The sequence below is a fragment of the Vipera berus genome, assembly GCF_964194415.1.
Source record: "Vipera berus genome assembly, chromosome: 1".
NCBI lineage: Eukaryota > Metazoa > Chordata > Lepidosauria > Squamata > Viperidae > Vipera > Vipera berus.
The window spans coordinates 258,410,506-258,435,121 of NC_138202.1; the positions used below are offsets into that span (position 1 = coordinate 258,410,506).

Here is a 24,616-nt window from a genome sequence, read left to right on the forward strand (position 1 = left end):
CGACAAGAGTAAGCTAGTATGTTTGTGAATCCAATAAACCTGTTGTATGATGTGTAAGGTCATGTCAGGTTTCTTCAACTACCATGAGAAGCAAAGATCTCAGGCTTGCAGGAGCAAGGAAATGAACACAATTTCAACTGCTAAGAAACCACTACATGTGGAACGAAACACAAACTTATGTTACATTCAGGATGTTTTAATCCTGTTGATAAATCATCCTTACATCATAAGTCATCCTGAGTCAATAACAAAAATAGACCCTCATGTTAATATTCGTGTTCCAATATGCAAGGAAGAAAGAGATGCAAAACAGAGCTAAAAGAACATGAAAAATATTATCAAGCCCTACCTCCCAAGGAGCGAAAGCGTACGGATCTTTACAGTCTCTGTCTTTGCACTGTTTTTGAATGGCCTTGGCAATTGCATACACTGCCAGCATGGTGCTGTGGATAAATCCTGGTTCAATATTGGCAATGAGAAATTCCTCTCGCCAAAGGCTGTTATTTGGGCGAGTGTGGTTCTGGAGCAAACTCTCTGTCGAATAGTTTGAAATGCACTTACTCAGACCTTGGTCATTTATATGGGAGCACGTTGACATTAGCATCATATATTCCCTTAAGAATGTGTTGTTGCCTCTGGGTGCAGTTGGCAGATTGCTCAAAAACTCATGGAAAGAGGACATGTTGCCACTTTTGAAGGTAAATCCAACCACTTTCCCCAGGCGACTGATATTTGGAATGGTGCTAATCTTCACAGCCGCTGACCAGTTATCACTTGCAATCCAGGTCTTATTGATGTTCCTTTCTATTGCTTTTCTGAAAAGTCTCATTACGTGGAATTGCCTCAGAAAGACGACGATGACATTTACCCTGGTTTCCTTGACAATCTTCTCAAGTGCTTGATTAATTTTGCCATGGATAGTGCTGTCTGAGAGATAAGCTGGCAACATTTCTTTAAAGGCAATGCAGACGTTGTTGGCCATGGCCTGCAACCCAAAGCTTTCCACAGCAAGCCGCCCAAAATCATCATCTGTGGCAATGATTCCAATCCAGTTCCATCCTGATTTGTGGATTAATCGTGCCATTGCTTTGGTCTGATAGGAATCGCTGGGCACAGTGCGCAGAAAAGAAGGGAAACGCACTTTGTCGCTAAGGATTTCTGCCGTGGCTGCATGACTGACCTGTGGAGAGGGCAAAACAGTTCAGGTATATGGAAAAAGGGAGAGGTTTTGACTAGGTCACACAATACAGTGTATTATTTAAGGGTTATACCAGGGGTCTTCAAACTTGGCAACTTTAAGACTTGTGGACTTCAACTTCTAGAATTCCTCAGCCAGCCAGGGCTGGCTGAGAAATTCTGGGAGTTGAAGTCCACAAGTCTTAAAGTTGTCAAGTTTGAAGACCCCTGGATTATACTCTTAGTAAAATGAACTCAGGGCTGATGTGACTTCATGGTGGCTCTAAAGTTTTCGTTTTCTAGTACTTGATGGTCTAAAAAAATTTCAATTTGATAGCGATCACATAACAAACTGACAAATGTCCTCCTCTCAGCTTCAATACATGACATCAATAACTGAATCCTACTGTGATATGATTGTCTCATTGCCAAAACAAGATGACACCTGATTGGCTCTCTAAGCACTCAAGAATGTATTACATTCTTGATTAAATTATCTTTCCACTGATATATAATTTTATGGTACTACTACAAAAAAGTGGTCTTATTAGCCATCAAACCTCAAAAAAACAGTTTTCCCAAAAGGTTTCCACAATTTTGGCCACTACTCTGTGTGTGTGTGTGTGTGTGTGTGTGTGTGTGTGTGTGTGTGTGTGTGTGCACGCACACACGTGCGCATGTATGTATGTATATGTGTGTATGTGTATATAATATTTTGGGGAAAAATTGAAAGCAAAGTTAATTACTGAATTCTTAGGGGAAAATCTGAGAGTGGATAAGTAGTCCTCTGAAATACTTTGCTCCATATACGAAGCAATGCAACATGTTTATCTGGATGGATGTCTTAAGTACCTGCCATTCAGGTAAGACATCAAGTGGTCCCTCCCATGTTTTAAATGTCCTTTTCTAAGATTTCTTCCATGTTTTCTATTTTCCCCCCCTTATCTTTCTGGACTCAGTGAAGGATTGCAATTTTTTTTAAAAAAAACAATCAGCTATGAATTCTTCTGAGAGTGAATTTCAGTTCTATGTTGCAGTAGAAACACTGTAGGAGGAACACTAGCCAGGAGAGAGTCTGGCTACCCAGACCCTTATTTAACTAATTATCCATCCTCAGAAAAGCTCTGTGATGAGTAAATAGGGGCCATGATGGCTAAGCAATCTAGGAAAAAAGTTCATCAATTCTAGCACGAAGCCTCACTTTACAAACAGAAACTTTTACGATAGAGATTATGTGGCTGACAAAGGTAAGCAGGAAGGCTAGGTATTCTGGAAAATGCTAATTTTAACAAGTGAAAACAACAGGGCTATTTCAATGTTTAGTATTTGACATAGCTACCTCACTTGAAATGTTCAATTGAAACTCTTAAAAATACCAGTCACGTTGTCAAAACAGTTTGTCTATTTAGGTAGAAGGTTACATTCACCCAGAGTTGGAAAAATCTTATAGCTGCCACACAGTGGCTCATTCCTTGCCAAAGCAGCTTTGCTTAATTTCTTCAGAAAAAAAAGCCTCTTATGTCCAAGGTAACGTCTGTATTGCTAAGTAGGTATACATTTCCAGCCTGAATAACTTCATTTGCTGCCAAACGTTTCTTACTGCTGGGTAATTTTCTCACTTTCAACATGTACAACATTGCAGGGAATCCAGAATGATTGTGTGAAAGACACTAAGTGAGATGATCTAAAAGGTGCAGATTGCACAATGTATGAGACCCTTGAGAATACATGCCTTATTTAATTACATTGATTCCCTAATTTTTTGTAGTTTTAAATGGTAATTTGTGAAATATAAATAGGTACCCTTTTATACAAAAAGAATGTGATCCTGTGCTTAATATGAAATCTCCTCCATGGAAGAAAGCAAGTAAACATTGTGCACAATATTGTACAACAAGTTGTACAATACCCAGATATCTAGGGTTGCAAACTCCAGGGGAAACCCATCCTTTTCTCCTGCAAAACAAAAAATTATATGTGTGTATGTATACATATGTAAAGCATACCTATTTATGTGAAGGCATATATGAAGAGTGAAGAATATTTGAACACTACAAAGGAAAAAGAATGTATATTTGTAGGTGTGTTTATGTATATAAAGATATATAGCATAAACACACAGAATGATATGTAAGTGTGTAGATATCCTTTGAGGCAGTGTTGAGTCCTGGTGATTACCTGGACTGGTCTCTAAAGTTTTCTTGGAAAGATTTTAGAAGTGGTTTGCTCTTATTTGCTTCCTGGAGTTGAGAGAGAGAGAGAGAGAGAGAGAGAGAGAGAGAGAGAGAGAGAGAGATTGGTGCAAGGTTACCCAGCTGACTTTGTGCCTAAAGTGGGACTAAATCTCAGGGTCTCTCAATTTTTAGCCTGAAGCCTTAACCATTTCACCAATATGTATGAGTCATACACACCCAGAGAAAGGATAGTGTTGAGACATAAGACAAGCACGTATACTAAAATAATAACATTAATGGATGTAAGTAAAATAATGCACCTGATTGAAAAAATAACCCCATATGCATATATTAACCATCTATTTTATTAATGCAAATAGCACCCTCCCACATAGAAACGCATAAAATATATGTGTATACACACAGAGCCAGAAAGAAAGAGACAGAGAGACAGAGAGAGAAATACATCTCCTTCTGTTCAGGAGAAACAATAAGCCAGAAGGGATGAAGCCGAACAAGGATGAAACGATGAAAGAAACACTGGGCTGTCCCAGCACAGGCTTTGCCCCTTTGGGACAAGTGTTGTAACATCTCACACACGTGTAGGAAAGGGGCAGAACTTGCGTCATGCTGTCGCACTGCTCACTTCAGCATTTTGCTGAAATGGTTGGATTCTTTGGATTCCCTTTTGATTTCAGGAAAGAGTTTACCAGGAAAGAACAGAAGAGCAAGAGAAACCCTGTTTAACATTGTATATGTTAAAATTCCCCCGGGCGAGCTTTCTTTCCCCTCCGAGGCATCCTTGCTTTTCAGCAAAACAGTCTACTACATCCACGTGTACTGTATCTCCTGACCATTCCTTTCCTTTCAGCAGCCTCTTCACCTCTTACCAGGGAGTGTATGAGGACTCTCTGAAGACAAGAAATCTTTCTTGTGGTCCATTTACCAATAATGAAGCTTGATGATAAAAATAATTTACGCGAAGAGAAAGAAAAAACAACCCTAAGAATAAAATTGGGTAAGCATCTCCATAAATCAGCTACACATCTCACATACACACTACATAGCAAAATCTGGCTGAAGTTTAAGTAGCAGAATGACAGCTGCCTGAGAGTAAATAAACGCAATTGAGGTGGCCAGAGAATTATTTAAATGGGAGGATATCTACTGTAAATGTATATCAGCATAAAATGCACAATCAATCAGAATATGATTTATCATTTCAGTATTAGCCACATGGGCAGAACCTTAGTCAAATGGAATTTGTTTGTATTTCCCTTCTAAGATGGATCTCACTGAATCATGCTAAAGAGAATGTATTTACAGTTTGTGATTTAATTTCAATATCTGGAAGTTCTAAGAAGGGTAAGGGAGCTAATCAGGAATATTTCCATGGGAAACTGTGCCAGATTTACCTGTATATCAGTCCTGTATCCTTAATCTGTTGCCTCAAATATTCAGTTGCATTTTTCTGACCAAGTATGCAGTGTTAAGGGGGAAAAAATCTTCAATTTTAATTTATTGCATTAGAGGAGGCTGAGATAAAATTGTCCCTAAGAAACTGGGGGAATCAAATCTACAGGAGCAAAATACATATAGTGTGTGAAAGTAGATATCCAGGTGCTGGTCTCAATGCTCACCTTGCAGCAAAGAATCAGGTTTCAGGTAGAGCAAAGAACTTGATCTGGACTTTTCTAAGGGGAAGGCAGACCCTGCATGGGCCCAGTAACCATTGTGCTTTGATTGGCCAAATACACATGCCTCATTAGTATAGAAAAGCAATTGCTGGGCCTTCTGTAGTACATAATTATCCTACATTTGCTGTGCATCTGTGTGTGGTCATGGCCTGAAAACTATGCCTAGTGATTTGAATGATTTTCTCAATGTAAACAACTAGCTAGAAGACCTCCAAGATCCCTTCCAGCCCTATGGCTATGATTCTAGATAATTTTAAAGAAAAAAAACCAATTTGTCTAGGCACTATCTATAAAAAATAAGATCAGTTGGCATGTTGATTTCTGTAGATAAGATATTAATGGAGAAAAAGTTTTGTTTAAATTTGGTTTACGTTACTTCCTATTTATAGTTGCCTCTCCTTCCCCCCACCCCCACCCCCCACCTTATTTCCACATTTCCACTCATGTTCTGACAAATTCATGGCTGTGCTGTCATGATGAATGAAAATGTACTAAAAATGAGATGTACATGAGCCTCTAATTCCAAGTGACTATTCCAATTAGAATAGAGTTGACAATCTGGCCTTTTAGATATTGCTGAACTACAACTAAGAGCGTGTTAAATTTAAATTCACCAACAAAGAATTAAAGGGAGACTAGTGTAGCTGTTTTGAGCTATTTAGCTCTCATCAGCTAGCCATACCCTTCTGAGATTCAAACCCGGGCTACTTGCATGTTAGGCAGTTGTATTAAGATGTATACAACTAAGAGCATTTCCAGCAAGCAGGGATAATAGTGAGGGATGTCAACCTTTTGTTGCACATTAGTGAAGAATGTAAGTGAAGAATCAGATTGCTAATTTGTCCTGTGTGTTCGTAGAAACACTTTATGGGTAGCTCTTGACTTACAAAGTTTGATTTTGCTTGTCAGTAGTCCTTTGGGAAAATCGCAAATGGTGATCGCATAACCCCGAGATGCCTCAAATATCATAAATACACGATACAATACTCAGTTGCTAAGCATCCAAATTTTGATCACATGATGATGTTAGAACAGTTCTGAGTGCAAGGATGGTGGTAAGTCATATTTTTTTCAGTACCACCATAATTTTGAACAGTTGTTAAATAAATGATCGTAAACTGAGAACTACTTGCATGCAGAAAGGTAGCACAGCCAGGAGAAACCTGGAGAACCTTTAGCTGAAAGAATTTGCGAGACATAATTTCCTACTTCTCCCTATTGCTTTTTCCACATATTAAGATTAGCAATGGATTTCTAAAGGCTTGAGGGTGCAATATCATGCATGTGGAAAAATATGCAGCATAAAAATACTTTTATCAAAATACAGATACGTTGCTGAGTTCTGTACAGAATTGTATTCTAAATCCAGAAAGTTGATGAAATGCAACTGCCAAATGCAGCTCCTTCTTAACTATACGTATTCAGCTTCCAGTTATGCCACTGAGATATTCATTCATTTAGATTTTGCTGACTGAAAATAAATATATGTTTCCAGAATGACCTTACCTGTGGTATTAGCTGCAAATTCAATATTCTTGCAACTGACATAGACACTTCCGAATAAGTGGCTCCTATGACAGCTTTTACTCGGGGTGTGTAATCTGAATAGTTGCATTTGAATTCTACCAGGTCTTTGGAAGCATTAAATTTGGAGAGGAACCTCAAAGCTGCAGCCATTGCCCTGGTGACTTCTGCACAAGTGTCATAGATTTCATAGCCCAGTTTAATTCCAGGTAGAAGAGGGGAGTTGTTGATGATTTCTATGGCATGGATCATTGCAAGGCTCTGAAGAAACACTTGAACTTCAAAGCTGCCAAGAAATACAGAAATAATTGTTAGTTGTTTCAGCGGAAGCTATATGACATTATACAAAATCAGGAAGCATGTTGCCTCTTTACTTACCATAAACCCATAGACCAGCTCAGGAATTCTGGGAGTTGAAGTCCACGAATCATAAAAGAGCCAAGGGATTAGCCCCCTTTAATTTATAAGACAAATAATACATACCTTTGACAGAAATGTCAGACCAAATACCTGACAGGCATTTATCAATATTATTTGAACTCTCCTCAACAGACATATATGGTTAAATTTATCTCTGATTTTCAAAAACAAAAAAAGTACAATAAAAATGCCATTCTGCAGTGATTACCCAGATTAAATTACCTCTCAATTTTTATAGGATTTTGGAATATGTGAGTGTATTTACACGCATACTGATTCATCTGGGTCTGTATGTTGAAATGCTCTATGTTGAAATGCTCCATCTCTGATAGACAAATGGACTGTTTGGATCAGACTACTGACAAAGGCAACAAGCAACCTTCACTGCTTTTAGGTTACTGAGTTTCAAAATTCACTTGTTTTTCCTTCAAATAGGCTTTATTGTTTTCACATTCAAAACTAGTTCGTCCTTTCTACTGCCTCATGGAAGAGGGCTAGGAACCTTACAATTCCCCAGCCTTCTTTCCTTTAAGCCAGGGGAAGAAACTTCTTTTGAGGGAGAGCAACATTTATCCTTTGGACATTGTTAAATAGCGGGTTCTTTGGTGCAGGAATGAAGACGCGTAACTGAGTACAAGGTAACTCATAGTTTGTTTCGTACAGAAACTGTACTGGGGAAATGGCTGCAACTAGCCGCAATATATAGTCTAGCCCCTAGGCAGCAGCCAATGGGTTTGAATCAACAATTGCCACCTGGAGATAGCCAATTGCAGCACAGGAGACATGTAGTCTGGGTTGCTGGAGAGTCGTTAGCTGCTCCAGCAACCCACGTGGTATTCCTCAAGAGCCCAGTACATAACACCCCTCCCCTCTTAGAACAGACCATAATAACACCAATTAGTCTCAACAATTGTCCAGACTCATTATCCAAACACACTAAAGTAAAAGGGCTTTTTTTCTCATAGAACGCTCAGAACGGAGTTCCGGCACCTTTTTTGGATGGAACCTTGTAGGGTAGGCAAGGCGGGTTGTATGACATGTGTGAGTTCCGGCACCTTTTTCTTTTACAAAAAAAGCACTGATAATAATAATAAAAAGTAAAAAACAATGTAGGTTACAATGTTATTAAACAACGTCTCAATGAATAGGCTTCAAAGATGGCACTTTTAGACAGTTACATCATAGCACTAGTTTCTGTAGAGTAGTGGCAAACAGGAATTACAACAATATATAGCTCTTTATTTTACAACGTAATCTGCAAGATATGAAGGAGGCTTGTGTGCTCTAGGAACGTCTCGGTATTCCCATCACTTTGTGGTCTACCAGCTTACCCAGTGAGCTGGGTAGACTTGTGTCCCTTTGTGCTCCTGAGTCAAGGGGATTCGATGCACTCTGGCTGGCCTCTCCAGGTTGGCCCACCCCAGAGTCAGACTGTTCGGCAGAGTAGGCACAGCGGTTGCTGACGTTTGGTTGGCTTGCTCCTTAGCGGGTTCCATGTTGCATTCCAGGGCTCCCCAGTTCTCCCTCTGGTTCCACCTCAGTTAAGAAGGAAAAGTCCTGATAGTCCATGTGAGGACTGGCTTGGCCACAAGTTTGAGGACCTTGGGAGGGACGTATGATGCAGTCCTCACTTAGTGGCTGTTCTGGAAACCGTTTCCTGAGCTGATCAATGTGTCGTCTGACAACTCACCCTCCCTCCCACCCCACTTCATAAGACAGGGGTCTGGATATCTTGGTAATTTGACCAGGAACCCACAGATTCCCATGGCCATAGTTCCTGGCCCAAACCCAATTGCCCATGTGCAGCCCCCTTGGGGGTTTTGGTCGAGAGGCTTCTGCTGCCACTCTATCTGGATGCAACCTGTTCAGTTTAGTGATCAAACACCTCCCTCAACGTAGTTCTGCAGGACTTTTGCCTGTAGCAGTGCAGGGTGTAGAATGCTGGCAGAGTAAAAAATCTGCCAGTCTGTGATGCCAGTCACCTGTGACAATGTGCTTGAGTGCTTCCTTCATTGTCGTCACCATGCGTTCAGCTTGACCATTAGAAGACGGATGAAAAGGCGCAGACATTGCATGTGTGATTAGCTCTAAGGAAGGCCTGAAATTCAGCAGCAGTGAATTGGGCCCCATTGTCTGAAACTAAGACATCTGGCAACCCATGTGTGGCAAAGAGTTTTCTCAGCACCTGGATGGTCCTAGCAGTAGTCATGTTAGGAACTGGGATTACTTCCAGCCATTTGGAGTGGCAATCCACTACTATAAGGAAGAGCTGTCCCTGAAAGGGCCCAGCGTAGTCTATGTGAACCCTAGGCCAGGGAGTGTGCATTTCCTCCCACCTGTGAACTGGAGCCTGTGGCATTTCAGGCCTAGATTGCTGGCATGTATAACAACCATGGACTTGAGTCTCAATGTCCTTATCAAAGCCAGGCCACCAGAGGTAGCTTTTAGCTAAAGCTTTCATTCTGACAATGCCTGGATGGCCTTCATGTAATCATTGTAAAACCCTGTCTCTTAGGGAAGTGGGAATTATGACTCTGTTTCCCCATAAAATGCACCCTTTATGGGCAGATAACTCATGCCTCCTGACAAAATAGCTCTGAAATTCTGAGCCTGGACTTTTATCCAACCAGCCCATGTATACCCATGACAATACTCTACTAAGTATTTTATCTGTGGCAGTTTCAACAGCAATGTCCCCTGCATGGAGGGGAAATTCAGTTATGTACTACACTTGTTCTTTTTTAATTTGAGGCCTGCTTCACGAAGCCTCTGCAAGACAGCCCTGAGCCTACTGGCCAACACTTCTGGGGATTCCCCTGCAATAAGAACATCATCAAAATAAGGGCAGATGCCCTGAACACCCTTGACTGTATGCTCCATGATTCCCTGAAAAATACCCGGTGCAACACTGACTCCAAACTGTAAGTGTTTAACTTTGAAAGCCCCCTGTGAGTCACGATCATTTGAGCCACGGCTGTGGCCTCATCAACCAGCAATTGCTGATAGGCCTGTGCTAAATCAAGTTTAGCAAAAAAATAGTACCCCCTTGCAAGGAGGCTAAAATATGGTTGACCACTGGGACCGGGTAAGCGTGTTGCTTGAGGGCTTTATTTAGGGTGCATTTATAGTCAGCACAAATGCAAATTTTCCTGTTGGCTTTAAGTGGAGTGACTATAGGAGTTTCCCATTCCTCACCATCAACAGGCTGTAACACGCCCTGTTCTACAAGCTTATCGATTTAGGAATCAATTTTATGTTTTAAGGCAAAGGGGACCCTATGAGGCTTAACCCTGATTGGGACTACATTGGGATCTAGCTTAAATGAGATAGGCGGGCCTGTGTATGTTCCTAGGGTTAAATCAAAAATATCTGCATATTCCTCGCATACTGACACGAGGTCTGCAGTTTGTGTCCGGTTTATGCCAGTAATCTGAATACCTAAGACATCAAACCAATTGAGTCCAATGAGACTCATTCTCTGGCCCCCTACTACTATTACATCCAGGTGCCCCAAAAACCCTTTAAACTTTACCAACAAAGTGGCTTCTCCCTTAACTTTAATGTGAGCATTTTGAAAGTCCATTAGGATTATATCTGAGGGTCTTAGTTTGGCCCAATTGTTACTGCACCTACACACGAAGTTAAAAGTGTCTTGAGAAATAATTGAGACTGCAGAGCCAGAGTCCAATTCCATCTTACATGGAACTCCTTGTATCTCTACCATGAGCTTAAGTTTGGGTTTGAGGGGGCGTTGAGCCCCGGTGCAGCATACGCTTCTGCAGCTTCTGAAAACCCCCACACTAACTGGACCCTGGGCCCCAGTACCTCTCCTAGTCAGTTCTTCCAACTGGTGTTTGGGTGGTCAGTCTCTCTGGCGGGCTCTGCAAACCACTGCGATGTGGCCTGTCCTTCCGCAAGATCTGCACGTGGCTGATCAAAATCTGCAATTGGCGTGAAAATGGTTGCCGCCACACCCCTTATATCCCGGTAAGAGAACTGCCTTGAAACTGCCCTATTGCTGCTGGCTGCTGTGGTGTTGCGCGTTGGGTTGCTTTTGGAGTCGGTTGATTTCAGGTTCTTCTTCCTCAGAAGATTTTTTGGTGCATTTGGCGTCCTCACGGTGGACCGTTTCTTCAAACTTTGTCAATTTGGTGGGCTGTACTGTTTGAACTGCGCCCCCGGCAACTTCGTCGGCCATCACCTTGTCTTGTGCTTCAGAAAACGTTAAGTTTGGCATAGCAAAGAGTCTCTGCTGAAGCGTTCTGTCCTGTAGGCCGCAGATGAGCCGATCTCATAGTCGCTCTTCTAAATTTGAAAATTTGCATAGGCGTGCGGCCTGCCTTAGGCCCGCTATGAATTCCGAAGCTGATTCACCGTGTACCTGCACTCTTTGGTCGAACTTGAACCGCCAAGCCATTTCAGACGTCTTGGGCAGGAAATGCCCAGTTAGCTTCTTTTTGAGATCTGCGTAGGAGACTGCTTCGATTGGTGTCGGTGCGAAAAGATTCTCAGCCAAATCAAAAGTTGCTGGGCCGCACACACAGAGTTGTGTTGCGGCCTTCAGTCCTTCTTCTGTGATCTGATTGGCCCTGAGGTAGTTTTCTACTTGCGATAAATATGATGGCCATTTCTCCGGGTGTTTCACATCGAATTCTCACAGTTTTCCAACCTTCAGCATTCTCTCTTGCTGGTCCCTGCGTTCTTCCGAATCCTGCTTCCAGGCTCAGGGAATGAGTTCACTGAGCATGAGGTCGCTAGCATAGCTTGCTAGCTGACCTTGAGAGAGGGGGGAAATGCCTTTTCCCTCCGGCGTGCGCTGCCTTTCCCTCATAGACTTCAACTCCTTAATCAGTGAAGCAGGATCCCACCTTCATTGCCACTGTTAAATAGCGGGTTCTTTGGCACAGGAATGAAGACACGTAACTGAGTACAAGGTAACTCATAGTTTATTTCATTCAGAAACTGTAGTGGGGAAATGGCTGCAACTAGCTGCAATATATAGTCTAGCCCCTAGGCGGCAGCCAATAGGTTTGAATCAACCATTGCTGCCTGGAGATAGCCAATTGCAGCACAGGAGACTTGTAGTCTGGGTTGCTGTAGAGCCGTTAGCTGCTCCAGCAACCCACGTGGTATTCCTCAAGAGCCCAGTACATAACAGACATGATACTGGGGAATAAGGGTGGGTGATGGTGGGTGCATGATACATGCGCATGGGCACCTTGGGTCCCTGCAGAAGCTTCTCTTTAATGATCCAGTTCTTTAGAAGTGTCAGAGTCAGGATAACTGTCTCATCATTGCAATAAAAGTAGTAAGGTAAGAGGTCACTGGGGTAAAGGTTAAAACTGATCAAGAGCTGTGGTCAGGAGTTTAACTTTCCCTCCTTCCACCAACTAACTTTTATTTGGAGAAAGAACAATATGAACCAGAATTCCTGGAAAGTAGAAGAGATCCCTGCTTCTGATATTGCCAGTGACATAAGTGATCTTGCCTTTATCAGGATTGCTGAAAGGTGAGAATAAGGTGTCCTTATCCTTTTCCCCCTTTTGGTCAAGATCCTGATTTGAATCAGTCAATATCTACAATAGGTAAAAGTGGCAGAACTCTAGATTTCCACATATTACAATACATTTGGTGGAAGATCTTGATTAGTGCTCACTGATATCTAAGGGGTTTTGGTAACTGCTGTGAGCTCTTTTTAGAAAACTATTATAGTCCTGCTGGCCTCATTAACTCTTTTCTACCCATATCTCCCAGTCTTACAAAAACACCTACGTCTCAGGAAAATGGCCTGCGATTATTAAAGTACTAAAAGAATAACAATCTTGCCTGTGGAAGGTAGAGATAAATAATTTTTAAAATGTGCATAGCTAATCCAGAAGACAAGCTGACATAATCATTTCCTCATTTCCATAATTACTTTGCAAAATAATCTTTTTTGCAACCTCAATTGTCATACAACAGAGAAGAAAGGATTCGTTTCAGCACCCCTTATTTCTTGGGGGTTCATGAACAATCCCATCCCAAACTTTATTTCTTTTCAGAGCAAGTAAGTTATTAGTCTCTACAGTTTAGGAAATAGTTACAGTTTGAGTTACATGGCATGATAAAATTGAAGAGAGATAAGTGCCACTTTGAATGCTTCCAGATGTAATTTTACGTGTTCACTCTGCATTTTTTTTACATAACTGAGTCTTAATTTGGAATATATTATTTCCCCAGGATCTTTCATGAGTAGAGAAAGTTTTTCATGGGAATTGTAAGAAGTTAAGATCCCCTCTAGTGGTCATCTGGCCAAATTTGGTATCTCTTAGGTAACATGATTTTATCTTGTGAAATTCTTGCTATTCCAAGCATGGCCTTTATAAATTCTTGAACAAGAATGATAAAATTAATGGGCTTCAATCCTATATCCATTGGGGCTAATTGATTTGTGCAGCAAAATTCTGCAGGATCATTAGATGGCAGTAAAGAGGTAGAAATTGATGTACTTCTTGATGCTATCTAGTGGTTGTCCAGATTATTACAGTGTAGATTTGGTACCTTAATCATCTTTGATTCTGATATCAATTCCCAGACTCTCAATGAGATTGCATATGAATCATTATATAAAAGTTTCTACTTCCAGATAGTTTTTAAAAAGTGAAATACAACACTGCAGCATAGAGAATATTGTATGCTTGGGCTAGATTCTGGTCCCATTATGTGTTTAAAGTCATATTACTGTGTCATGGATCTAAATATTAAAAATTGCAATTATTAATCATATACTGTAAAAGAGATATAAATCAACAAAATACGTACAGTCCTTCTTTCTGCATCAGTACTCAGAAATAAGGCTTGTTGAATTCAACGGATTAATTTAATACAGTAATTTACAGATTAGTTTTACAATACAATCCTACAGTGTTGGCATAAAGGTAAACTCCATTAGTTTTGTTTTTATAAAATCTGAGTAAGATAGCTGTTGAAGCTCTACCCTGGTACTAGATTTTATCTGCGTATAGCAGTATAAAAGTCTCTAATCATGCAGTCATTCAACTGACAGATCAAACCCCATCTTTTAAGTAAGAATCATTTTAAAAAACAAACTAAATTTCCAGTCCTCTCCCCTTTTGAGTAGCTCCGTTCACTTTCATGTCATTTTCCTCGCAACATTTTAATGGCAGAGAGCTGTTGTTGTTTACTCACCCAGCACAGTTGGCAATCATAGGTTTAAGGGGCTTTTCTTCAGAATGTAACATTTTGCCATGAATTGCAAACAAGCCTCCAATGACAATATCTCCAGGAGAACTGGCACCCACAAAGTCATCAGGGCTCCGGCAGGAGTGACCAAGAGGAGAGCAAATCAGGAAGACAGGTATCAACGCACCAAATATTGCCATAGTTCTCTTGCGTTTGATCTTTAGCTGCCTTCAGTCAATTAAGCAAGCAGCTCGGCAAATAACACCATTCCTATTTCACCTGTAAATAACATAAGGGGAAAGGAGCTGATCTGGAAGGCAGGCACACGCCTTAACCAAATGCTGGTTACCAGCTCTGACAGGTCTTGTTGTTTAACTGAGACCACTGGAGGAGCTATTGGGGGTGGTAGAGATGTTTGTGTGTGTGTGTGTGTGTGTGTGTGTGTGTGTGTGTGTGTGTGTGTGTGTAGAGAGAGAGAGAGAGAGAGAGAGAGAGAGAGAGAGAGAGAGAGAGAGAGAGAGAGAGAGAGACTTTCTGACTGAAAAGGCTTCCTGAAGGTGTTTCCCAGATACACTGAATTACAACTTCCATCATCCTCATCCAGTGCAGCAGCACACACTTTCCAACTATCTCCTACCTGCATTTTTCTGGAGGTTTCTAGGCTGACGTTGATTGTGATAGCAGGTGTATACTGGTCAGGTCCTTCGAAGTCACAGATGTTTGCAATAAATAAATATAAATAACATCCATTAATTTCTTTGCTATCACTAAATAATGAGTACCTTCTTCCATAAGTGGAAGCTATGCCTGAGGATTTACTGAGCAATTTGGGAAGCAAAAAAAGGTCTGAGAGACTAAACATATCAGGAGAGATTAGAGGAACGGAATATGTACAGCCTGGAGGACAAAAGAGAGAGTGGGGGGGGGGGACAAGAGTGAAACCTTGTCCATATTTTTTGGAAAAAAAACAACCTTTTTTTCAATAATTGGTGAACTATTAAGATGTTAAATAGAGTAAATTTGTATAACATAAGAATGCACTGAAATGAACAATATATGTATTTTAGACAGGATAACTATTCTATAATGAAATGGGGGAAATGGGGGCTACCCGAAAATTAAGATTTCTTTTATATATTATAGGCTAGTTCGGAATATCTTATTCCAATTAGGTAAAACTTAAAAAGAGGACATGGATATGTATATGTGAAAATATATTGAAAATTGTTCTAACTGATTGTGTTACAATTAGAAATGTATTAATTTGATTAATTTGACTATGCTATCATAACTAAGGGAATTGGAGAAGGAATTCTTGTTGCTGTAACTTGACCTATCTACAAATGACTGTTATTTACTACTGTTTACTTTTAACTAAAAAGGGATGCGGTGGCTCAGTGGGTTAGGACGCTGAGCTTGTCGATCAGAAGATCGGCAGTTTGGCGGGTCGAGTCCCGAGTGCCGCGTAGCAGAGTGAGCACCTGTTACTCATCCCAGCTTCTGCCAACCTTGCAGTTCGAAAGCACGTAAAAATGCAAGTAGAAAAATAGGGACCACTACGTTGGGAAGGTAACAGTGTTCCGTGCGCCTTTGGCGTCTAGCCATGATGGCCACATGACCACGGAGACGTCCTTGGACAAGTGCTGGCTCTTCGGCTTTGAAATGGAGATGAGCACCGGCCCCTAGAGTCGGAAACGACTAGCACGCATGTGCGGGGGAACCTTTACCTTTACCTTTTACTTTTAACTACCCAACCACTGTATTGCTTCATAAATACCTGGATGTAAAACTAAAAAAATCAATAAAACTTCTATTAAAAAAAAGAGTGAAACCTTTAAATATATTAAGGGTGTGAATAAGGTTCTAGAAGGCAGTATTTTTAATATTAAGCAAAAACCAGGAACGTGAAGGCAGTATTTTTAATATTAAGCAAAAACCAGCAACGTGGAGGTATAACTGACAGGAGGGAAGCTCAAAAGTTGGAAAGTACTACCTTGGGGAAAGAGTAGTGAAAGCTTGGAACCAACTTCCAGCAGAGTTAGTGGGTCAGTCATCAGTAACTGAGTTTAAACGTGCTTAGGAATAAACACATGTCCATCATCCAACAAAAATTTAAAAAAATAAAAAATAAAATAAAAATAATTAAACAATAATAAATAAGTAAAAATGAAAACAAACAACACAAGAAAAAATCCTCAAAGAGAAGACTCAATGGACCACTATGTCTATTTTTCTGCTATCGGTTTTCTATCAGTGTTTATCAGTGCTTTTTTTGTAAAAGAAAAAGGTGCCGGAACTCACACATGTCATACAACCCATCTTGCCTACCCTACAAGTTTCCATCCAAAAAAGGTGCCAGAACTCAGTTCTGAGCGTTCTATGACAAAAAAAGCCCTGGTGTTTATGTTTCTAATGCTATCAAAGCAGTTTTGCAACATCTCATCTGGAGGCCCAAGTGAGCAGTTTCCCGTCCTGGTAAGAGGTCCTATTTTGTCCTGTCAGAATGTCATCCTTTCTCCTGCCATTCAGGTGCTATGGGCATTTCATCCCATCATCAGTTGGTTAAGAGGCAGGGTTATCACACAAATACATAGACATGGTGGTTGGTTTCTAGTCCTTTTATCATTTGTCTTTTCTTGTCCAAAGTCAAACAAGTTGAGTGAAGGACAAAGATGGTAAACAGGAAAACAAATGACTGCCCTTTCTCCATCCTTTGACCAGTTAGAAGAAGCTGGGGCCTGCAGTAGGGGTAGGAGGACAATGCAGTACCAGTGGGGAGAGTTGTGCAGTTACACAAATCTGCAGAAGAGAGTAAGAAGGAAGAGATGGTGTCTATATAGAAGTCTCTCAATCTGCATCTTATCATTCGTGGTTTTGGAGTTGGGTATCATCAGTATGCTGATGATACCCAACTTTTCATTTCGACCCCAAACCACCCCAGTGATGCCCTCGACGTGATGTCCCGGTGCCTGGAGGCAGTCCGGGTCTGGATGGGGAGGAACAGGCTTCGTCTCAACCCTGACAAGACGGAGTGGCTGTGCGTACCGGCATCTCGGGATATTCAGGATATCCCACCCCTCATTATGGGGGGTGAGTCTTTACCTCCTGTAGATAGGGCTCGCAACTTGGGAGTCCTCCTAGACTCACAACTCTCCTTAGAAGATCATATTGTAGCTGTGACTAGGGGGGCGTTCGCCCAGGTTCGCCTGGTGCGCCAGTTGCGGCCCTATCTAGACCGGGATGCCTTGCGCACGGTCACTCATGCGCTCGTGACCTCTCGTCTTGATTACTGCAACGCTCTCTACATGGGGCTACCCTTGAAGACCACTCGGAGGCTCCAACTGGTACAGAATGCAGCCGCGAGAGTTGTATTGGGAGTCTCCCGATACTCCCATGTTACACCTCTGCTCCGCGAGCTGCATTGGTTACCAGTTGTCTTCCGGGTGAGGTTCAAGGTGTTGGTAATGACCTACAAAGCCCTCCATGGCATGGGTCCAGAATACCTTGGGGAGCACCTGCAGCCGGCGTCAACTTCCCTCCGCCCAGTACGCTCCCACAGAGAGGGCCTCCTCAGGGTGCCGCCGGTCAAAGAATGCCGACTGGTGGCCCCCAGGGGGAGAGCGTTCTCTGTGGGTGCACCGGATTTATGGAACCATCTTACGGTTGAGCTCCAGATGGCACCCGATCTCCGCTCCTTCCGGCGCGACCTTAAAACCTATCTCTTTAAACAAGCTGGCCTGGCCTGATGGGACGGGGTGGGATTTTTTATTAACGACTTCAATTTTAAATTTGTATTATCTCTGGGCATTGTTTAATTATGTTTTAATAATCTAATTTTAACTTTTGTAATGTAATTTTTATGTATTGCCCTGTTCACCGCCCTGAGTCTCTTGAGAGAAGGGCGGTATATAAATTAAATTAATAAATAAATAAATAAATAAATTTATTTTTCTGTACTCCAGCCCAAGGAAGAAATCCACAAAAGAGAAATTTGAATTAACTCTGTTCATTTCCTGCCCCATAATTTGTTTTCTGTCCCATATATCTTCTATGCCAGAGGTCCCCAACCTTTTGGGCACCAGGGACTGGTTACATGGAGAGAGATTTTTCTGCAAACCGGAAGGGGGATGGTTTTGCATGTTGCCTGCATCTTGCGGATGGGGCTTTGCTTGTTTGTGTGGACTGGTTGCTGGCATGCCACAGCCCAGTACAGGTCCATGGACCAGGGGTTAGGGATCCCTGTTCTATGCTATATGTCACCAGCATGTTTTTTTCCTCCTGTTTTTCTATCCACTTGTCTTTTGATAATTCCAGTTTATAGAAGGAATCTTATTCTATTGCAAAATGCCCTTTTGCAGCCACAGTGCCTTTCTTCATTCACATGTTATCCCATTTGCCCTCCATGTTTCAGCTGTATCCCACCTTGCACACTGTTTCTCTTGACTCCTTAGCATTTCAGTAGGCACCATTGGCAGTTCTGATTGCTTCCATTCTTGTCTCTGCTCCTCTCTCCTCCCTAACATCTCAGCTCCTCGTTTCCTTTTTGGTTTCTGTTTTGTTCTTTTTCTCTCCTCACATTTTCTGTACCCTTTTCCACTGACTTCACACACCTGCCTCCTAGGAACATCTGGTGCCTCCTTCTGACAGTATCTCTAAGTTCTTTTGATCCATCCTATTTAACAAAGCAAAAGGTCTCATGTCTTCTCCACTTTCATTCCAGCACACATAACTTCATTTTCACCTACAACTGGAACACAAAGGCTTCTATGAAACAGTAAAGTGTTTCTTTTCCAGGAATATTGTATAAATGGTGGGGTTTTTTACCCTTTGGTTTTGATTTTGTGTAAGCTACCGAGTGAACTAAAGCTATATCAATGGTGGGTAGGTAGATGATAGATCAGTGATGGCAAACGTATGGCATGCATGCCAGAGGCAGCACTCAGAGCCCTCTCTGTGGGCAGGCCCGCCGCCACCGCCAGCATCTTGCGCAGGTCCATTAGGCCGCCACTGGCACCTGCAACAACAGCCCCACCCAGCACAAAGGAGGTGAAGTGGCTGGCTAGCAAGCTTGAGTAGAGGTGGTAGAGCACGCCCTCATCCGCTCGCAGGCCTCTATGTGCAGTGGCCAATGGTGTCAGGCAGCAGCCGCCCTTGCCTCGCTTTGCATTGCCCTGCAACAAAGGAACCACTGCCCTACCCCCTGCCTCACCCCGCAGGAAAAGCCTCCTGCCCACCGCCCCACCCACCAGAGATCCCCTGGATCTCCCCCAATCCTGCCCAGCCCCCACAGGCGTCCCCGCCACAAACAACATTGAGGTAGTCATGCCCACCCTGGCCATGCCCACCCAGTCTGCCATGCCCACCTCAGCCACACCCACCCAATGGGCCATGCCCCTCCCCAAGAGCACCACAGTGCTGATGCGGCCCTGGCACTTTGCAATAAATAAGTGGGTTTGGGTTTGGGGTTTGGGTATTTGGTCGCTAAAAGGTTCACCATCACTATGATGGATGGATGGATGGATGGATGGATGGATGGATGGATGGATGGATAGATAGATAGATAGATAGATAGATAGATGATAGATAGATAGATAGATAGATAGATAGATAGATAGATAGATAGATAGATAGATAGATAGATAGATAGATAGATACTTCAGATGCCCCACCTTGGTATAAACAGATAAATCTATACAAAAGCAACAGATAAATTCCACTGCAGGCTATCTTCACCCAAACAGATTTCCAATGTCTCAGTTATGAGTAGGAAGTAGATTAGTGCAGTCAGTCAGAGTTTGCAAACTGTGCCATGAAGATCTTCTTCCCTTCATATCTGAAACGGAGCCAGTAGGCAGTGTAGCTTCTCTATCTGTACAAGCTTGAGGAAAGACTTTATTGTACTTAAATGCATCAGTTTAAGATTTTCAGTAATTTGTCTGTTTTGACAAAGTGCCAAGTCACCTGCAAAGTCACCTGTGCTGTAAGTATTCTTAGATGGTGTAATATTCTAGAAGGAGGGCCATATTAGTTTATGGTAGCTAAAAATTAGAAAAAGTCCTATTAGTCTTTTCAAATTAATATTTACATTTTTAAAAGGCATACGTTTTTTGACCAACATATGCCATTTAAGAACAATTGTTGGTATGAAAAGATGCTAAAAGACTGCTTCTGTTTTTGCCTACTTATGCCAAAAACTATAAGCATTTGCTTTCGAGCTACTTAAATGCTAAAATCCTCTGGCATTTAGCCAAATTTCACTGCAGGAAAAAGACACTTGGGGAATCCTTCTTTAGAAAGATGTGATTGCCAGGCATAAAGGACTGTCAGAGCAACACAAGAACCACAAATCTTTGTATTCTTTCCAACCCAGTTGAATATTGAAAAGAAATTATGTGAAGGGGCTTAGATTCTGTCTTCACCATTAGCAGGACTGATTTTTAGAAAGTAAACAGAACTGGAACAGCTTTGGTATGTGGGGTGAGCACACAGATACATACAGATACCCACACCCACACACAAAAGCATCACATCTGCACTTATGCTAATTATTGACCCACACATACAGAGAGGCAATATTATTATTTATTTATTTATTTATTGTATGGCACATGTAAATCACATTTTGATAAAAATACAAGAGATAAAAATACAAAAGATGAAATATATAATCTAAAATATTATAAAAGTATGTCTAGATTATCAATATAATTTCTGCTTCATTTTCCCAGCCAGGAAACTAGGAAAATTTCCATTATAGGCTCAGTTTTGGCACTCTGACAATAAGATAGATAGATGATAGATAGATAGATAGATAGATAGATAGACAGACAGACAGACAGACAGACAGACAGACAGACAGACAGACAGACAGATAGATAGATATGATAGAGAGATAGACAAAGATAGAGAGATATAAATATATACTCTGTGTGTGTATGTGTAACGTATACAAATACAACAGATTACATTGTTACACAGGAAAAAAAACAGTCTCTTATGGCCACTGCTGAATAATTCCAAAAAACATGTACTGCATACTTTTCTGGCCTGGTTTACGTTACCCTTCCTTGTATTCTGTATGAACTACCTATCATTTTGTCATCTCCCTTCTCTCTGCTGTCAGCATCCATTTTGAATTGAAAATATCTTTCTTCGCATTTTGCTGTACCTGAATTAATTCCTTCAGCTTACCTTTGATGTAAAACCATGCACTTATTTTGGACTGCACATTGGGCTGTAATGAGTTAAGTTGCCTGTTAAATTGGAGTCAACTGTATTTATTTTCACGTCACTAGAACAGAGCTTAAGGGCTGTAAATAGAGAGTGAAAACTAGCAAACAGAGGTCAAGGTTTTCAAAGATACAGTGAAGAGGAATTGGTCCAAGGGGAAAGTTCTTTGGGAGGTGTCACAAAGTATGCCAGCATAAATTTGCCATGTCTGCACTCTACTTGGCCTCATTTTTTAAAAAAAAATGGTAAAGAGTGTTTATCTGAGACTATCTTGGTGGACTTCTCTGCAGGCAAGAAAATCATCTGCTAGTCATTCTCCATCAGGTAGAGCAGGGTTAGAGGAGGAAGATAGTTTTGACAGGTGGCTGGAAGAGTGCCTTTACCCTCTGCCAGAAGTTGCAGTTGTGGGAGCAGAAGTGCAACACAACAGAAAACAATGACCAAACACACAGTTGGGGGCATGCCAACAAATATTCCACCTTGCAGGAAACTTCTCTAACATTCTAGCTCTCGTGCCTGAGGAAACCTTCTCTGTGTATATTTTGGCTCTAGCATCTTTGTTGTTGTTAGAGGACAATTTTCCCATTTTTGGATGACATGTTCTGATAGAAATTATATGTGCGTATTCAACTTATCATAAGGGACGCGGTGGCTCAGTGGGTTAGGACGCTGAGCTTGTCGATCAGAAGATCAGCAGTTTGGCGGATCGAATCCTGAGTACTGCATAGCAGAGTGAGCGCCTGTTACTCGTCCCAGCTTCTGCCAACCTAGCAGTTCGAAAGCATGTAAAAATGCAAGTAGAAAAATAGGAAACACTACGGTGGGAAGGTAACAGTGTTCCATGCGCCTTTGGCGTCTAGTCATGCCGGCCACATGACCACGGAGACGTCCTCGGACAAGCTCTGGCTCTTCGGCTTTGAAACAGAGATGAGCACCGGTTCCTAGAGTCGGAAATGACTAGCACGCATGTGCGGGGGAACCTTTACCTTTACCTTTTTATTCAATTTATCAATAGCTGTTAGGGATCATATGCCATAAACCTCCCATCCTAGACTCTCAACCCTTCTTCCCAACATTAGTGACATTTTTCAAGGGAAGGTTATTTAAACTAATGAGCACTTTATGCTAATTACTCTAATGCAGGAATTTCCCAACAACACTGTAATTATTAGGAAAGTAAGAATTGACAATGTAACTCCTCTGAGCAACACAATAGGTTTGTCTTCCGAGATGCTAAAGATGTTAGACTTTTTTGTTGCAATCTTAAGAGATACAGGGTCCGTACTTTCTGCTAAGTGAGTCCCTGCTTATCTCCCTCAAAGTCCTGTGTTTGACAGCATCTCAGTAACTAAATATATGTATTTTCATTCAACTGTCTTTATATGAATTTCTGGGACTTTTTATATTTCTTCCATGCAGATTGATGCTAATCTTTGGAGCTTTGCAAGCAGTTCATTGACAAATACTTCTTTCAGGATGTGCACCAATTGGCACATGTTTGAAACAGATTTTAGAACCTTCAGGATCTGCATGATTGTTTGGGGATGCGTTTTAACTCTATTCTTAGTAGCTGGAAATCTTGCCATGGTTTATGGCTACAAACCAAGTTGTTTTAAATAGAATTACATGGTTTAGGTAAGAAAATACCGAGGGGTTTCACATTAGGAATGGAAGTTTACAAAATAAGCATGACATAATTGGCACATGATTTGACATTATTTATAGAAACAGAAGGTACTGATTATATTAAGCTTTTATGTTTAGAATTGTTAATTAAGAGCAATGTATATATGAAACATGTTATCAAACAATTAAGAGGTATGTATGTGTATTTCTGTCTGTCCACGTCTTGTAAAATGTTACTTGACATAAGATTGTTCTTCTCTTTCTTCTCCCTCTCCTTCTTCTCTTCCTTAGCATATATTTTCCTATATCTAGGGAGATTCTCAGTGATTATTTTCCCAAAGGTACTTTTTCAAGAGGCAACTGGACTTTCTCTGTTTTTCCTTGAAGATGTTTCACTTCTCATCCAAGCTTCTGAAGCTGAAGAACCGAGGAAGCTTCCGTTCTTCAGAATTGAAGAAGCTGCTTGGATGAAAAGCAAAATGTCTTCAAGGAAAAACAAAGAAAGTCCAGTTGCCTCTTGAAAAAGCACCTTTGAGAACATTTTCCCATGCTGCATTTGTATGTAACATTGCTTTGTATACATTTTTTTTTCCATCGAAGAAAGGGAGATTGCAGATATCTGCTGAGATCAACCAAAGTACTGTGTTTGAGAAGAAACTTGTCACAGATTTGTTTCAGATTTGTAGATCACCTCTCCTTGGTGAGATTTTAGAATCACAAGGGTGGAAGGAGCTTGGATGTGAGTGCAGGAATCTTCAAGCCACTCCAGACAAATGGCTCCAAGAAACCAAGGCAGTGCAAATCATCATGGACACCTTTGAATCCATCTAGTCTGTCCTTTGAGAGGTACATTTTATTCCTGGGAGAGGGTGGGAGAAAAATACACACTTTTGTATATCCTGTATCTTTATTTTAGATCTCAGCTTCATTTTGCTCTGTACGTTATACTACAAACATTCTGCTTTTACTCAACTCTGTAAAATGCTTATCTGTTTTGTGTATTAAATTGCTTGTTGCAGGAAGCAGAGAGGACAACCAAAACAGTAAAATTTTATTCATTTCTTTGTTTTTTAAAAAAATGTTTTTAAAGAGTTGATTCAACTAGCTAAGGCACATGATAGAGCATGTGATTTCTTTCCCCTACATTGTCATTTCTTTATTGTTTATAATTCTGTCATGAACTGTAATTCCAATGTTCCTTTCAAAAGCTTGTGTAATACTATTTTCAGCTTGCTTTTTTGATAACTCTTATATTTGTAGAACACAGTGACGAGATTCCGGTTTATTGTTTTATTATGTTTATGAAGAGAGTTGAAGATCAATATAGATGATGGCCAGTATTTACTGGTTTAAAATCCTCACTATCTGGGACATTCATCTTTTAATGTCTAGGTTCTACTCCTATAACCTTTTATTTGTGAGTAAATAAAGCTTTGCGGGATGCAACGTGAGTGAGTCACCAGGACCAGAGGTTTATTCTTCCGAGCTTTCAGATTCATGATAGAGCTCATCCTCAGGGAACTTATCTCTTTCCAGACACATTCTGGAAAGAGAGATTCCCTGAGGATAGGGTCCAGCATGAATCTG

General features: G+C 41.2%; 1 protein-coding gene across 1 annotated transcript in view; it reads right to left on the bottom strand.

Annotated features, from left to right (window-relative positions):
* Positions 1 to 24,616, bottom strand: part of GPRC6A (G protein-coupled receptor class C group 6 member A) — a gene marked incomplete at both ends in the record, with an annotated part of 39,055 nt that overhangs the window by 11,969 nt on the left and 2,470 nt on the right. The window contains 3 exons of the mRNA XM_081346641.1: positions 350 to 1,180; positions 6,554 to 6,857; positions 14,180 to 14,401. Coding sequence (XP_081202767.1) covers positions 350 to 1,180; positions 6,554 to 6,857; positions 14,180 to 14,401 — 1,357 coding nt within the window. The remainder of the gene's footprint in view (positions 1 to 349; positions 1,181 to 6,553; positions 6,858 to 14,179; positions 14,402 to 24,616) is intronic.